At 48.5% G+C, this 16,900-nt stretch overlaps 1 protein-coding gene across 1 annotated transcript in view; it reads left to right on the forward strand.

Annotated features, from left to right (window-relative positions):
- The window catches only part of Plxna2 (plexin A2), a 210,775-nt gene that overhangs the window by 78,918 nt on the left and 114,957 nt on the right, over positions 1 to 16,900 (forward strand). Inside the window, 1 exon segment of the mRNA XM_047520205.1 lies at positions 16,564 to 16,698. Within this exon segment, the coding sequence (XP_047376161.1) occupies positions 16,564 to 16,698 (135 nt within the window).

Consider the following 16,900-nt stretch of genomic DNA (forward strand, 5'->3'; position numbering starts at 1 on the left):
ACACCCTGTTCCCAAATGTCCAGAACCCAAAACTGTACACAGCTACTTCTTCCGAGGAAGAAGTAGGCCAGAGCTCCAGAGCCAGAGGCACAGCTGTCAGCCAAATTTCCAGCTCTAATTCTTTCTCCTTCTGGGGGGTTTTGTGCTAATGAAGAAGAGAAAGGAAAAGGAAGAAATGTGCTGTCCCTAGTAGCAGAGGGATGGCGGGGGAGCTGGTGGAGCGGGGGTTGGGTTTCACTGGCATTCCACAGCAGGCCTTCCTGGGCAGCTGAATCAGAGCGAGGGAGCTGCCGAGACCAGAGGAGCCTTACAGTCGACTGTGGGCAAACCTGATAGCCCATCTGGAATCCATCCCTGGCCTGGCTCCTTCCCCCATATCCTGAGCTCATTGGAGGAGCCGCAGTGAGAGAGCAGAGCCAGGCGCCTCAACCAACGGTCTAGGCAAATCCCCCAGGTGCCAGCCCCCAGGCTCCTGCTGCTGCCTCCCCACTCTGAGAGCACAGGCCCTCCAGGCACTGCACCCACCAACTCCCAGCTTCAACTCTTACCCCTTCCTCTCTGAGAACCAGAGTGAGCTAATCCTAGGGCTCTGAGTAGTACAGGAAGAAGAGGAAGCAGCACATGGGTGCTGCCCACACCCAGTTATTTATGGGACCTGAAAACACCAATCCCACTCCATGGTACCAAGAAGTCCAGGAAGCCATCAGGAGCCACTGGGCTTCTGGATCCCCAGGGAAGAGTCAACCAGGCTTTGACTGTCAGAGTCCAAAATCTCCCAAGTTTCCCTCACTCCAACATCTTAAAAACCCACACTCTCATGACAGAGAGAGTGAGGAACCAGAGGACATGGGATTGTGCCAGAAGCAGGGAAGAGCCCTTTGCCTGGAGCCTGGCAATTTGTCCTCAGCTATGCAGTGGTTTGCTCTGTGAGCTTGAGAGAGTCATTTGCTTTCTGCAAGACTCAATTTCCTCTTCCATAAGACATTATGTGCCACCACAGGGCTGGGAAATCAGGTGGCAGAAAGAAAAAAATAAATAAAATGTCATTGCCAGAGCTCGCCTCAGCAGAGCAGATGATAATGCAACACCTGCTGTGTGGACCTGGGGCAGCCTTGTCTGGGAGCATCACGCCTGGCTCTGGGGACTCCTCCCCAGAGCCTACAGGATAGGGGCAGTTCGTGTACCTAGTGTCACTCCCACTCCCTGGGTTGGAGGAATCCTGGCGGTGGTTCTGCGGCCTCTCATCATATTTTGTTAACTTTTTCCCGTCACCCAGCCAGCATGTAGGAGTGACCATCTGAAGGGCTGTCTGTCCCTCTCCCAGGCAGACAGGCACACCTCTGTGAGCAGGAAGGAACGTGCATGCTGAGAAAACCCTCTGCTGGGTTTTCTCTCCTGTGGGAGAGAGAGCCCACCACAGGGCTCCGCGGATGGAAGACGGACAGGAGAATGCTGAAAGCCAAGACAAGCGCCCCATTTGTTGGAAAGGCCCATGGGGTCAGAGGCAGCTCAGACCACCTGGAGGGAACTAGGCCCTTTTGCCCACCCCAAATCTCTTCTAACAACAAACTTTGAGAACAGCCTGTTTTCCCAGTGCAGTTTCCTGCATAGTGTTTGCCTAATCTGTCTGTCCAAAATCCCTCTCCAAACACGAGGTTTCCTGCCCACCACTGGCAATCAGAGAGCTAATTATCTGGGATTAGAGATGGAAGTGGGGGGGCTCCCTTTTAATTACAGGAAAAAATTAGCCCAACTGATGTCGGCAAGGCCACTGGGATTAAAAGTAAAGTTGAGGTTTGGACACAGGTCAGTTGGGTGGTGGGAATGCCCCTAAGCTCTGGGGCTGGTGTTCCCTGCTCTGAGCTGACTCTGGTGTCAGGGGCAATGGGGGAGAAGGAGGGCTCTGAAGAGCTTCTCCTTTGCAGATCTGGGAGAGGGGGTGTGTGTGGAGAGAGATAGAGATGAGATATCAGAGAGACAAATTAAGACCACGGGTGTGCAGAGACTTTGGGATTGACAGGAGAAAGACCACGAAGGGAGGGAAAAGAGAGAAGTAAGTGGGAGTTGAGAGATTTCAAGTGAAAGACACGGTTAGAGATCCTGTCTCCCCACAGCCCCTGTGGACCAGGATTCCTGTCACCTTCCCTTATCAGTGAGGGAAAAAGAAAAAGCCACAGAAGCATACACCCAGCTCCTCCTTCCTGCCTGCCTTCCTTCTTTCCCTCTTTCCACTCACTTTTTTCTGTGGGCATGCAGCACGCTTGATCTCACTCAGCAACACACAGTGCAAGTGAGGACTGCTTCTGACCTGGCAAGCATGTGGCAGTGAACTTGGACTCCGCTGGGCTCATAGTGATCTTGAGTCTCCTCTGTGGCCTGAGGATGGGGCTTTCTGCCAAACAGCCCTTGCCTTCTCTCCTATGAGAAGGATCTCTTGGCTCAGAAAAGCATTGATTCATTAATTTGTTCATTCATTCTTTCATTTTACAAATAGATCTGGAGCATTATTATGGGCCTGACCCATAACCTGTCTGTAGGCTTTCATGAGTACAGCAGAGTCCAAGTCATCCTCTGGCTCTGAGTTTTGAGTGCTCTCTCCCATCTCTTTCAGCAGCTCACTTATTCTTTAGCCATCCCAGGCCCTCACTCAGAAACACCCACTGTCCATCTGCTCCCTTCAGAGACAAAAGGCTGTAAGCACACAGCCCCAAACCCCAAGAATATGCAAAGACAATATATAACAAGTCCAAAGAAAAGACATGAGTATAATTATTTGCATATATTCATACCCCACTTTTTTCTAAAGAAGGAATTAAGGTGACTTACAATAAAAGATTTGGCAAGCATGGGTAAGAAGAACCGGTTTGGAACTAGAACATCTGAGCCACAAAAGGAGTGGAAGTAAAATGTGCTACCAAAATTTAACGTAGGTACCAGGACCAGCATCCGATCTGGCCTGAGGGCCCCAGCTGCCAAATCATAAAGGAAAATGAAATGAGCTAGAAACCTTCACTCTCTGCTAGAAGGAATTGTCCCTATTTTTTTAGAAGAGATGATTCCCAGACATTACATTCTCTAAGTGATTTATGATCATGTGAGACCTTGTAGAGAAACCAGGATGAGAGTTTAACATCAAAATCAGAGTCTCCTTTTATATGGCAATTTCTTATATTAACTCGTGAGAAAGTGCCAAGCTGCCACATCCGTGCAGCAGCCAGCATTCAATGAGTTCCTCTCGGGGAGCAACAACAAACAGTAAAACAAAGTACCTGAGGCCATTAAGGAAAGTGGAACTTGCTGGTTAGGCCTTTGAGGTCCAAGTCTGTCACTTTCCAACGTTCCAGGTTGATTCCAGGATAAAATGCGATTGTTTAAGCACCCGTTGCACTTGGCACTCTGTTCAAAGTTGAATAAAATGAACTATGTGGATTCCGCTTCTACCTCTGGGAATTTATAATTTATGTTGTCACTCAGATAGGGGCACAGAGAACAAAAGAAGAGCATTAAAATGACAGACAGTAAGATGTTAACACGATACACAAGACAAAGGTGAGCGTCTTTTAGGGAAGGAAGAGGATTAATAATCAAACTGCCTTAGGTTCAAGTCTCTATCTACTATTGGCCGACTATGTGCCTGAGGCCATTTACCTCACTCTCTGAGTCCTGGGTTCTTACCAGTCAAGTGGACTTGGGGGATCACGGTCGACCATTTGTGTAAGGTGTCTGGCTCTGTGTCCCATACAAAGCATGCACTCCATGTAGGTAACGATACTCCATTCTAGGATTATCAAATAAGGCTGGGTTCTTAGTGTGGGGAGGGGAGCGAGAGGAGGAGAATTCCATGATCCTCTCTGGGGAGGCTGGGGACCCATTGCCTCTTCTGTGAAATCCCCTCAAAGCCACCTGCTTCCTAATGGCTGGGACTGTCCAAAGCCAATTCTGGAGACACTCCAATATAGATGGTCTCTCAGGAACCCTGGAATTTTCTGTCTTTTTGATCTGTCTGCATCACAACTTGACTGAGAAAGCTATGACCCTCCTTTCTCTCAACCTGTTTTCCTTCCTCTTAGGGATTTCACTGTGCTGGAAGGTCAGTACAGCTCCATCCTTCCTGACCCAGCCCCATACCTCAACCTGGGAGGTTCTGGTGTCAGGTAGAATGAGGAGTGTCAACTCTCCTTTCTCCTGGAGAGATCCCTGGTCCCAGTTGGTCGTCAGCCAGCCCCAGGCAGCCTCCAGGCAATGGCAAAAGGGGGTGAGGATGGGAAGCCACAGGACACCACCCCCTCCCACCCACCACAGCTCCCTGACAGCTCAGGCCCCAGCATCCCTTGAGACAGAGTGGCCAGGTGTTGGCCAGAGGCCAGGCACACCCGAGGCCAGTCGGTCCTTCAGACACACCCCTTGGTCCCACCCTCTCTGCTTCTTTGCAGCTTCTCTAGTACTTTCCAGCTCACTGACAAATTGTCAAAAGCTATGAGAGGCGAAGAGCTGTTGAGTTAATGATTCCAGTCCCTGGAGAGGTGCAGCGCTCTTTTAAGAGAAGAAAGTCGAGGAGAGTGGGGGCATGGGAGGGGTAGAGGGGGGACGCTTTAGTACTTTACACAAAAGCCGAGCTACAGCTCCTTCCAGCTCTTTTCAAGGAGCACATTAGAAGAGGCGAAGGTACACCCGAGCGGCCTTCTCCCCGTGGGTGAAGGACTGGAGCCTCCCCCTTGCTTTTCTCTTTTTCAAAAAGTAAAAACAGGCCTGAGTCGCATCACTGCCATCCTTTGGGTCCAGTGGCCTCAGTACCCTGCATCCCCAGCACCCAGCATGGGTCCTATGGAGACCCCTAGCCAAGCTGTTCCTCCCTCAGAAAGAGGCTGTCTTCACAGGCAGGCTGGGAGCAAACCCACCAGGCAAAGGTGCTGACCCCAGGCACCTGCCCACCCCTGCACTGTGCCTTCTTGTCCTCCTTGGAGAGGATAAGATAGAGGTGACTGATTGCCCACCTGGTCCCCCAAAGAATTCTCCCCTTACCGAGTCCTTCTCCTTAGTCTGGTCCCACCCAAGTCGGTAGATAGAAGGCAAATCCATCAAAAATCACATCCCTTTCCAGCTCCCTAAACGCATTCGAGTTCCTCATCTCATTTGCTCCTTCTGCAGCCTTGTGGTGCTGGCAGAATCGTTCTCACCGTTTTGTAGATGAAGAAAATGAGAATCAACTCCCTTGAGAGAGTGCCCCAGTGTGACCTCCACCCCAGAGAGTTAAGTCAGCGGCCATGACCGGCCAGGGAGCGCCTTTGGGAAGGGAAGATTGAAATGTGGGGCTGGAACTATCTAGAAAGGAAAGAAGCAGCTCTGTGAAGAGGCTGCCCGAGGCGAGACCTGTGCAATTTCTCATTTGCATTGTCTCTAAGTGTGATCTGGCTTTGGGGAGGACTTTTAAAGGTTATTTTGTTCCACGTGGTCCCTAGACCCTCGTGAGCATTCACATCCTCTGAAGCTGTTCCTTGTGTGTGGTGACATTGTGTCTGTCAAGTTCCCAGGAGAACATACAGCATCAGGGTAGTGGAAGCCTCTCGGGTCAGGAGGATGGATGGAGGTCTGAAGAGGAGAACCAGGCCTGCGCTTTGCTCAGCATTAAGGTCACTGTGTGCTCTTCAGATGCCCAGAGAAAGGGGAGTACAAAGTTTATGCCTCACAAAGCCAAGGCCAAGCTCAGCTTCCCCGCTTCACCCTCCCTAGAGAGATCCTGGCCCCTGCTGTACAGTAGCTAACCACCAGCAGAGTGGCTGCTGGCCCTGTGCCTGGGAGCTGTGGAGTGTCAGCACAAGCAGGGGTGGACACTGGGGAGAAGCAGGTGTCCAGCTAAAGAGAACAAGGTGACCGGAGAGGTCTTGGAGCAGTGATGGCAAGGAGCAAGGCTAGTATCTGTCCATCCAATCAAGCGTGGCAAGCCTTGCTCATCACCCCTCACCCCCACCCCACTGTGATGAGAATGATTTGGCCCCAGAAGAATAGCAATGAATTAATTAGGGGTCTGTTGTCATGAAGGAGCTCATTATTAAAGTCCCTCTCCTGGGAGGGGAGATGGGAAAGGTGTGAAGATGACAGCTACTCAAACAGAATCCTTTAACACACCTAGACCCTCCCCCAGCTGTCTCTTCTGCCCTTGGGCTCTGCCAGGCAGTCAGACAGACCACAGCACAGGGGACATCCCAAGCAGGTTGCTGCGGCCTTGGAGGATGGAGGCTTTCTTCCCCCTCTCCTCCCAGCACTGTGGCTCAGACCTCAGCTCCCACCTGACCTTGCTGACCTCAACCCTTGCTTCCCTTTCTACCTGCCTCCCAGCCAGCAGGGCTTCAGCCCCAGCCCGAGGCCCTGGAGTTCTTCAGAGCAGCTCCTTGAGTGTTTACAGTACTTCCCTCCTAAGTGCTCTTGCCAGTCCACCGGGGAGCCAGGAGATCGTTCAACAGAAAAGAACGTACATAGTGTTTATGTGCAGGTTCTGGAAGATCTGTGGCAGGGAGGGTGGTGCAGACACATGGCCTCTCTCCTTAACCATTTTTCTCTAGAGATGGAAAAACAGGCCTAGGAAAAAGGAAAGGCCAACAGAGTTCAGATCCTGGCTCCTCTGCCTGCCAGCCCTGGGGCTCTTCCTGCCTCGAGTTTCTCATCTGATTTTGAGGATAATGACAGTGCCCTCCTTGGGTCTTTGTGAGGACTGAGTGAGAAAATGAATATGAAGCCCTTAGCACCATGTCTGACAATAATAGTGGTAAAATAAGCATAAGCTCTGAATTACGTTTCCCTCCTGCCCAGCCTCAGCAATAGAAGTGTATTCATTGCACTCATGTGTTCTGGGGAGCCTACTGTGTGCACAGAAGTACCAGCAGAGTAAGGCAGATGAAGCTCTATAGGACATAGTCTCTTCTCCAGGCACTTTAATCCTGGGGACGATAACTACATATATTCACCTGTCACTTCACCAAGGGACATGCCAGCTGCTATGAGAGTTCAAAGGTGCAATCAGTGCTGGCTTCCTGGAGGAGGTGGCATTTGGGTTAGGTCTTAAAGGATGGTTAGGATGTATGAGGTAGAATAAAATGTCTAGCAAAGTCACAAAGACCAAATGGATGGGGACGGAAATGGAAAATGGTGCAAAGGCTCAGTTAGACCTTTGAATGACAAACTGGAGAGTGTGAACTTTTCTAAATTATCAAGTGGGGACAGCTAGGTGGTATGTGTATGCGTGTGTGTGCGAATGCATGAATGCATGCGATGATTTACTTTTTTTTCAATAGCCCAAAAGTAGTGTACGGTCATCATTTTTGAAAAATTAGGAGACTGAGATAAGCAAAAGAAAGAAAATTACAAACACCTGAAATTTAAGCATTTTGCATACAGAAAAGGCAGGATCAAATAAGTGTTTTAAGAAGATTAATCTGGCAGTGTTTGGTAAAATAGATTAGAGTAGGAATATGCCGGAGGCAGGGAGATTTCCAGGTTATTGCAGTATTACAGATAAGAGGCAATAAAAACTCAGACACAACCCGTTAGCTATGGGAAGGGAGATACAGCGCTATGGATGTGGTCTCCATTTCTCCCAGTTACCATGTGATTTTCTGCACCATGCTATCCCATGCCACGTGCATTTTTAAAATGATTTCTCCTTTTAAAATCTCAGGGAGTCTCCTGTATTCAGACATAAGCCCAGTGCCAGATAGTGGCCCTAAGAGCTCTAGACCTCCCTTCCCATCCCTGCAGATCAAAAGCTAGCCTCAGTGTTGATGAAAGCAAACTGCTACTGTTCCAGATCATACAATGCAGGGCAATCACAGGCCATTGAAAAGAACGAGTTAATTAAAGAGGGTAATAACCCTCTTAAGCTCCCCACCCTTTGGGGTTTTTTTTTGCAAACTGCAGGTGGCCTTCTTTGTCACACTGGAGTAGACAGCTATATGATCTATTCTGTTCCCCAGGCACCCAGCTCTTTTTAGATGTAATTCTTAGTCCCAATGAAAGCATTGCCCAACTGTTTGACTTAGGGAAAACTAAGGCCCCAGAGAGTGGTAGAATGAAAGAGAAAGACAGCCTGCAGCTTTTGAAATCAGGTAGACCCAGCTTTGAGTTCCACACTGCCACTTACCAACTGTGTGATCCAGCTATCAACATTTAACATTCCTTATTTTGCAAAATGGGAGGTCTACCTCACAGCGTTTTGGAGATTATCCATGTTCATGCTCCCATACTTTTGCACATTGGTTGACATTCAATAGACACTCAATGAACATGCTGAAATAAATTAATAATGAGAGGAAGCTATTCAAAAGCACTATGTATATCTAGTCCCAGAAAGTGCTGGTTTTCTTTTCCTCTCACCTCCTGGGGAGTGGGATGAGGTGTTTTCCAAGGGAGTTGACCTGTCAATATTCTACTTCCCTCACTTCCAAACTCTTTCAGTGCCAGGTGAGGAAGGCTACACTGCCCTGCACACGGACTCCAAAGGGTGGATCGAAACCAGTCCCTGCTCAAGATGCCTAAAATCTTCAGCTCTATCCCCAAACCACCAGGGCATCCCCAGGAAAAGAACCTGCGTGCAGTGCCTTGAATGGAGATTCTGAGTACCCCACATAGCAAGAGCTTTGGAGAAACAAAGATTCCAGTTTGGCAAAAGTTCCTCATTATTCTTTATTAATTCCTCCTACCACCCCTCTACGCCCCCTCCCCCAACTCCGTGCACTCCATGTGAGTTATTGCTTTGCCTCTGCGTGATTTGATTTCATCTGAGGCTGCTTAATTCTTCGGCTGTCCCTCGCTGTGTTTATCTTATTGTTTCCCAGAACAATCAAGTGCTTCCTCTGCCCCTGGCAGCTTCTTCTTCTTCCTGAGCGTCTGATATGCCAAGCCTGGAGCTGGAACCGCGTTTAAATGTGGGGCTGGTTTGAGGGTGAAGCCCTGTGTTCCTGCGTTGCCTAGTTCATAAGCCCGTGTTTCTTCCTAGGCCTTAGAACTCTCCCTGACAGGGGGAGAGCCAAGAGATCTTGGTGTCAGTCTCTCCTGCATAGTAGAGGGAGAGACCCCAGAAAAGGGAACCAGGTTCCTTTGTAAGGTGCAGTTTGTCATTAGCCACCGGGAAGTGTAAAGTGGAGGTGGCTTTTCTCCACTCCAGGAGTGGCAATGTTTGGCCACCTTTCTCTGGCTGATGACCAGAGAAGGCACAGTTTAGAAAAAGGAAAGTGACTTCTGTGGCTTCCTGCAGCCAATCTCTCCAATCTAACTCTGCACATTACCTTACTCTTGTTAAGTGTTCAAGAATTATTCACTGTATCCACTACCTATTCACTGGGCTATTGATTCTGACTGTTCCAAAGTACAGTAGTCCTGAGAACAAGAGGTTGCTCTGGGACCCCACCCCACATTCCAGGAGAAAGCCTAACCCCCTAAAATCCAGATTCCTCTAGCCCTATGCACCCCTCTGCTAGTCCCCTCCCCCAGTTGAATATCTGGGGCAGATTCTTAACATGCACAGAAATAGAAATAATTGTACCAGGAAATGTCAATCTCCAATGTCAAAGCCCTGGTGATTGACCGACAACTCGCTAGGGACCAGTGCTGGAAGCATCTGTATGTATGTGGGAGGTTGTGTGTGTGTGTGTGTGTGTGTGTGTGTGTGTGTGCGCGCGCACACATGTAAGGGGGGAAGTAGGCATTCCTAAAGCTTGCCCATCTTAGTGACCTTTTTCCTCTTTGTGAACAGGGGGAACCCTTCACCTCATCTCCCCTCTTCCTCTCCTCTCCTGGCTCAGTGCAGGCCACAGGCCAGGCTCTTAAGTCCCCTCCAATTACTCAAGCATTTAGGGCCAGGCCCCCAGCTGTCCTCCAGGGAGCCTGGGCCTGCTGCTCTGTGACTCTGCTTGGTTAACGTTCCTTCCTTCCTTCCCACAGCTCAGAAGGCAGGGCCCACGCAGGCACCCTGCAAGTTGCTGCTGCCTCTGTGTGCATGCACCCGCATGCGTGTATGTGTGGTGTGTGTGTGTGTGTGTGTGTGTGTGTGTGTGAATGTGTGCAGAAGAGAGGGAGGAAGAATCTCACATACTGAATTTACCAAAGACTTCAATCTATAAATAATTCGGGTCATGAAGCTCTACAAAAATAAACTTGAGCTTGAATCTGCTTGCAGCACTAAATGCACAGGTGCAGCTACGCTTGCTCATTAACTCACTCAGAGAGCAGCCTGAGCATCTCCAGGCCTTCTCCACCCTGCCCCTCTTTAAAGATCTGAATGTGCACATGCACACACCCTCCACATGCCGTGTATACCACACATACACCCGCCACACGCATGCCACACCCACGCTGATATCCCACAGGAGCCCAGAGTCCTGAGGCAAACAGAGAACCAAGGGAAAAAGTCCTCTCCTAAAGATGGCTGGAAGTGGAGGAGACCTGCTGGAATCACTGTGGAGTCCTCACTACTCCATGTCAAAGTCTTATCCCCTCCCTAATGCTCAAGTCTGGAAACCCAAGTTTCCAAGATATCTGAGCTCAGACATAACAAAACCACATTTGTAGTTGTATCGAACTTTACATTTTCCAAGGAAGTCACATTTCCACCCCTGCTTTCCCACTAGGCCTCACCTCCTCTAGGTGGCTCCCCATCAGGACCTCCTGCAGGCCAGCTGAGCACTGTCCCATCCCATACTGCTCCCCCTAGCATCTCCATGCAAACCTCTTCACGAAAGACTCACATAGGTTTGGGAAGATGGGTTAGATGGTTCATTTCCCCAATGCTGGCCTTCCTGAAGGGGTCCTGGGTCATTTGTCGCTGTGTCCTCAGCTCTGTAACACAGGTCTAGCTCATGGTAGGCATGTAATAAATAAGCATTGGACAGCATTGAAACTCATAGCTAATAAATCATTTCATTTTCACAATATCCTTTTCAAACTAGGAAGGGCAGGAGTTACTCCCCTTCTTTGGCAGCTACAGAAACTATGATATCAACAAGTGAAGTGACTTGCCTGAAGTTACCCAGCCAATTAATGAGAAAGTTGGGATTAGATCCACACCCTCCAGACAGGATCCAGGGCCTCCCTCTGCATGGTGGTGCCTGTCAAACCAATCTCTTTCCTACTGAGAGACCCTAGAAGATCCCAATTCCATGTTCTCCAGCAGCTTTTGAAAAAAAAAAAAAAGATTTTTTTTTTTGCTATTACCACCCCTACTACTGCTACTAATAAAGTAATAAAGAGTGCCAAATCCCAAGTAAGGGCCCCATAATTTAAGGCTAACTAGAGGAGAAATTGACACACAAGAAAAAGAGTTTGAGGGCCTACAGGTAAGCGAGTTAATTGGATATGCTGATTTAAATTGGATGTTCAAGTAAAGAGGATGTCATTAATTTCTGTACAGTCATAGCTGTGATTTAAAAGAAAGATACTAAGAGGGTTACTATTTCATTTTCATTTCTAAGGGTCCCCTCCCACCTGGAACTGGACAGTAAATCTCCCTGGGCTTTATCTCTCATGCTCCTGCCCCAAAGTCAGCCTGTTAAACTGAGTTTTAAACCTCAAGGAAAAACCTAAATTAGGTTCTGAGTATGTTGTTGTCCCCCAGGAAAAGGGTGACTCTTCCTCTTTGACTATGGGGACATGAAGGAGATGGGAGACTTGGACTTCCAAGCTACCCTTCCATTCCACTCAGCTACAAAGAACAGAGATATTTATGTTTATTACCCTGTCTTGGGAGAGTTACATAGTGGCAGAGATTTGGACTATGCACAAAGCTCAGTTCTGCGGCTCCTAAAGTGTGTGTGACCTTAGCTGTGTGATCTTAGGAAAGTTGCCTAACTCTCCTGGCCTCAAATGTCTTATCTGTAAAAGGGGAATGATAATAGTATTTACATCAGGGGTACTTTTAAAAGCTAAATGAGTTAATTTTTATTACCTACTTTCAAAATTTCCCAGCATGTTGTAAAAGCTATATAAGTGGCAGCTATTAATAAATTCATTGGGTGAATGGGGACCTTTGAAAATTTACCAAGTCTAACCTACTGCCTTTAGGCAGGACTGAGTTGAACTATACAGAAAAGGGTTTGTCCTGTGTTAAAACCCTCCTAAGAAGATCACAGTCTCCTGTGGTCACCCTTTCTATAATCAGGTGTCTTCAAAGCAGGAATTTCTATTCGAGCTCATCTCAATCTCCTTGTGCAGCAGTTTAGGCACAATTTGTCTTCTGCAGGTCTCATTGAAGACTGTCATCGTTGTCTGTGGCAGACTATACTCCCTGTACTGCCCTTCGGAATCTTGACCAAGTGCAATGGCCCATGGCTTCTGCATGTTCACTGAAGTCAAGTCCTCCCAGGACAGGAAGAACCCAGTTAGAAAAGCATGCTCAGGTGGCTGATTCCACCTGTCCGTGCCACCTCCTTCTCTGTCCCATGTCTGGCTCCTCCAGTGCCTGGTTGGATATTGAGACCTGTGCAGCTTGCCCTGTTAATGCATTCCCTCAGGCTGGATTTGTGGCCTATTTCCATTTATGGCTGTCCTTGTGGTCATTGAAACCTGGCCCCAAGGATGCAAGCTTACACACTGAAGAGAACTGTGACTTTGTGGGGTACCACAGAATAGACCCAACTAATTGGCTTTCAAAATCCCACTTTCATTTTGGGACTTTCTGTTAGTCCCTCACCACTAACCATCCTGTGTCTGGCAAGGATGGGCAACTTGAAACCTGAAACTCCCCTCTTCTCTCTGGGGCTAATCTCTCTAGTGCCGTGTGCTTTCTCTGGATGACACTGACTGGTTCCAATCCTGGTGGGTACCTCTAATGGAAAAGCTTAGGCTCTGAGCTCCAAAGCCCTTGCCATTCTGGCAGTGATGTTAGTGACTCTCCTGTGACAGGATCTGAGCCTGTCAGAGAGGAAAACTGAGGCTCAGGGAGGTTATTACTTAAAAGTGTGCCAAGCCCAGGCAAGGAGGGAGTCAGAAGTGGATCGCAGATGCCTGGGTTCCAGACCTATATTCTTCCCATGCTGACATGTGACCCAAAGGGAGCAGAAGGTGTCCAGTAAAGAGAAAGACCTCGGCAGCCCAGTTGTCCACCAGCCTCCTGCCCGCCTATCCTGGCCCACCTCATTCTCCTTGACCTCCGACCCTCTGGCTCCCATTCTCCATTTCCTCTGACTTCCTGTAGGTTCCTTAAAGGGCTACACAAGCTTGTGGCAGATAACAGGGAGTAGGGAATGCCCGGGGAAGCACAGACTTCTGGGCCAGGACTGCCCTTCTTTCCAGGGAGGGAGGCTGAATGGAATAGGACAGCTTAGTCCAGGTTCAGGATGAACAACATCTTCTGTTCTGGTTTGGTTTTAGTGCTGATGTTCAAGATCTATGTAGGACTGATTCTGGTTTCACTGGTTTATTAAAAGATTGGGGTTGCCAGACATGGTGGTACATGCCTGTAATCCCAGCAACTCGGAAGGCTGAGGCAGGAGGATCTTGAGTTCAAAGCCAGCCTCAGCAGATTAGTGAGACACTTAGCAACTCAGGGAGACACTGTCTCTAAATAAAACATTAAACAAAAGGGCTGGGGATGTGACTAGTAGTTCAGCACCCTTGGGTTCAATCCCCAGTATAAAAAACAAAAAAGACTGGGGTGCAGACAGGGAGTTTTAAAAAGCTTCTGATTAGGTCTCTGATTCAGTAAAAAGTGAATGGTTGGGATTGGTCCTAACAGATAGTTGGGTCAGCTCCAGCTCTAGTCTGACCACAGTATCGTCTAGTCCTAGGGACCACAAAGGGAGGGCCAGACCCGTGGCATTCGTTCTTCCTTCTGACTTTGTGTCACACCTTCTGGGGATCCAAGGCAGTACCCAGGCTCACAGTGCGGGTGGCTGCTCCAGCTGGCAGTGGGTCAACCTGTCTCCTGAGTGAGGAGGTCCTGGGTCAGGCCTGAGGGGGCGCTGGTTCTGCAGCTCCTGAGCTGAACCAGCACCATAAGGAGACACAAATGTCCTTGGAGAGGAGTGGCTGTCATGGGAGGGTTTCCCCTTCGGGGGTGGGATATGGTTCAGTCATGCAAGAAGCAGACCCTCAATCCCCAGGTTGTAGAGACAGAAAACTGAGGCCAAGCCACCCGAAAGCCATGACCATCACATCTTCCCTCTACCTCCTACAGCAATCAAGAAATTTGTGACTCGTTGCTACTACATTTTTGCAAACACCTTATAGAAATTTGGCCCTGTTTATCCAAAGGAGAACACTGCTTTGAATGATAAGGGGAACCATTTTAATCCTGAAAAGTTTTCCCCCCAATAGAGACTCTGCTCTTCCTTCTGCTTGAATCTCATAATAATTGCTCCAGGGTTGAGAATAGATGCCTCAACCCCATGACATCATGGCTGACTCCTGGAGTTGCCCTCCACCTGGCCCCCTGCTCCCAACACTGGAGGGAGGGGCTTCAGTGACAGTTGTCAAGGCAGCATCTTTGAATGCAGGAAGCCCCCCTAGAGAGGTAGTAAAATGGGAAGGATGGAGCTTAGGAGTAGGAGTCCAACCTGCAAGGTGGGGTTACTGCCTCAATTTCAAATGCAGAGCCCCGCAGTCACCCACCAAAGCAGGTGAGTGCCTCTCACTCTAAGCCTTGACCCACTGTTCCCATCCCTGGAATCTAGGCCCAAGGGCCTCAGGCAGGACTCTGCTCTGTCTACCACTGAGAACTCCAGGGCTAGAACTTCACACCCACCTGGGACTCATGGTCTGCTTCCCACTTACCTCAGTCCTGCCCAAGCCAGCAGGTGCAGACCACGCCTTGAGAAGTCAAAAAGTATAAGGAAGGAGGTATATTCCTCCAATCTTCCAAAGAAAATGTCTTTTGATCTAACTTCAATTTAGCAATAAAAAGTCCAGGATACTCCATCAGTTGGTTCACAATCTGTGTTCCTTTCAACACATATGTCTCAAGTGTTCCCTTTAATCCATCATCAGCTATGTCCCCCAGACTGTGCAGGCCCTCGGAGAGTCACAGAAGAAATAGAAAACACATTCCTGCCTTCAAAGCATTGGCAGAACTTTCACACATGGGAAACAATTAGAAAACAATTCAAATAGATGGTCAATACATGTTAGCTAGTACACGTACAATGAACAAATCGATTGCTTATGATATCCTAGGACAGGCTGTCTGATAGAAAAAAGCATCAGTCTAGGTGCCATTAATTAGCCATTAGAGAGGCTGGGAAGACTTCCTGGAGGAGGTGGGTGTCTAGGTGGGCAGAAGACAAAGTAAATGAGCTGGGGAAGATAACACTGGTCAAGGGTCACTGCTATTCTGGGGAAAGGAACTAGGGATGGAGCACCATCAAACCAAGGACTCCTTGCCACCAACTTTTTTTAAAATATTTTTTTAGTTGTTAATGGACCTTTATTTTGTTTATGTATTTATATGCGGTGCTGAGAATTGAACCCATTGCCTCACACATGCTAGGCAGGTGCTCTTCCACTGAGCTACAACTGTAGCCCAGCCAACTTTTTGCGTGACTTTAGAGAACTCTCTCCTTTGGGTTTCAGTATTATGTATATGGGGGTCGGCCTGAATTAGTACGTCTCATCTTTCTGTACCAGCAGTAGCAGCAGCACCTGGGAAGTGGTTAGAAATGCACATCTGTGGGCTTCATCCCCCCCAAATCTGAAATTCTGGGGGTGGGCTCAGTCTTGCATTTTCCCAACCCCCCAGGCAGTTCTGAGGGCACTGTGATTTGAGAATATTGGATTTTATCACTGCTTCTTGACCCTGGCTGCTCATTAAATTCATCTTGAGAGATTTTAAACCCAATGAAGATGCCCAGGCCCCACCCACAGAGATTCTGATTGATGCATCTGGCCCTGGCATTCATATTTTTTAAAACTCCCCAGATGATTCAAATGTGCAGCCAGGGCTGAGAAACCCTGGACTAAATGACATCCAAGTCCTTTCTGACTTATTGTCCTGGGATGCACTTGGACAGAAAGAGCCAGGATTCCTAGATTACCACATCCCACTGGGTGGACTCATAGACAGTCAGAGCCTATATCTGGGTGAAGAAAGACATCATAATGTCCAAAACTCTTGAATCTCTTTATGACTGCTTTTCAATGGTTTGTATAACTTCCCAGCATTTCCCTATATCTGCCTGAGGTAAAGATAATGTATATATATGACGACTCTCCCTTTCCATCCGCAAATAAGTGTGCCCATGCTCACACCTCACTTGCATACACTTGCATCCCATAGAGCTATAAATATCTGTAGATGCGCACAAGAATAACCACATATAGATAGTCAGAATTATTCCTGAGGGCCTATGTGCACACAAAAATAAATCCACCATCAGAAATCCCAGTCAGTGCACCTGGATGGCTTGGGAAAGTATTCTCTCAATGGAGACTGGGACGTTTGAAGTAAGCAGCGTTTCTGGTTACAGAGCAGTGACTGGGAATGGTAGCAATTGTTTTCAGCAAACCACCTCTTCTAGGTAAAAGCAGGTAGTGTTCAGGGAAGGCAGAGTGTACATGCTGAGGATACCTTTGTTTCTCTTGCAGATTCGAGCTGATGGTCCCCCCCATGGTGGGGTCCAGTATGAGATGGTCTCTGTGCTCAAAGATGGGAGTCCCATCCTCCGTGACATGGCTTTCTCCATTGATCAGCGCTACCTATACGTCATGTCTGAGAGACAGGTAAGTGCTGATGCCCATCTCTCCTTTCCAGACTCCAAGAAACTGCTGATACTCTGTCACCTTAGTTCAAAAAAAGCTCTTCCACCTAGGCTTCCTGCACAAGGGTCCTGAAAGAGGCAGAATCCCTGTAGGATTTTTGCAGGGAGCCAGAGGGAAGCAAGCTGGGCCAGCCACTTCCCGGAGGCTTCTCTCTAGGCCACAG

The sequence above is a fragment of the Sciurus carolinensis genome, chromosome 12 (genome assembly GCF_902686445.1).
Source record: "Sciurus carolinensis chromosome 12, mSciCar1.2, whole genome shotgun sequence".
Classification (NCBI taxonomy): domain Eukaryota; kingdom Metazoa; phylum Chordata; class Mammalia; order Rodentia; family Sciuridae; genus Sciurus; species Sciurus carolinensis.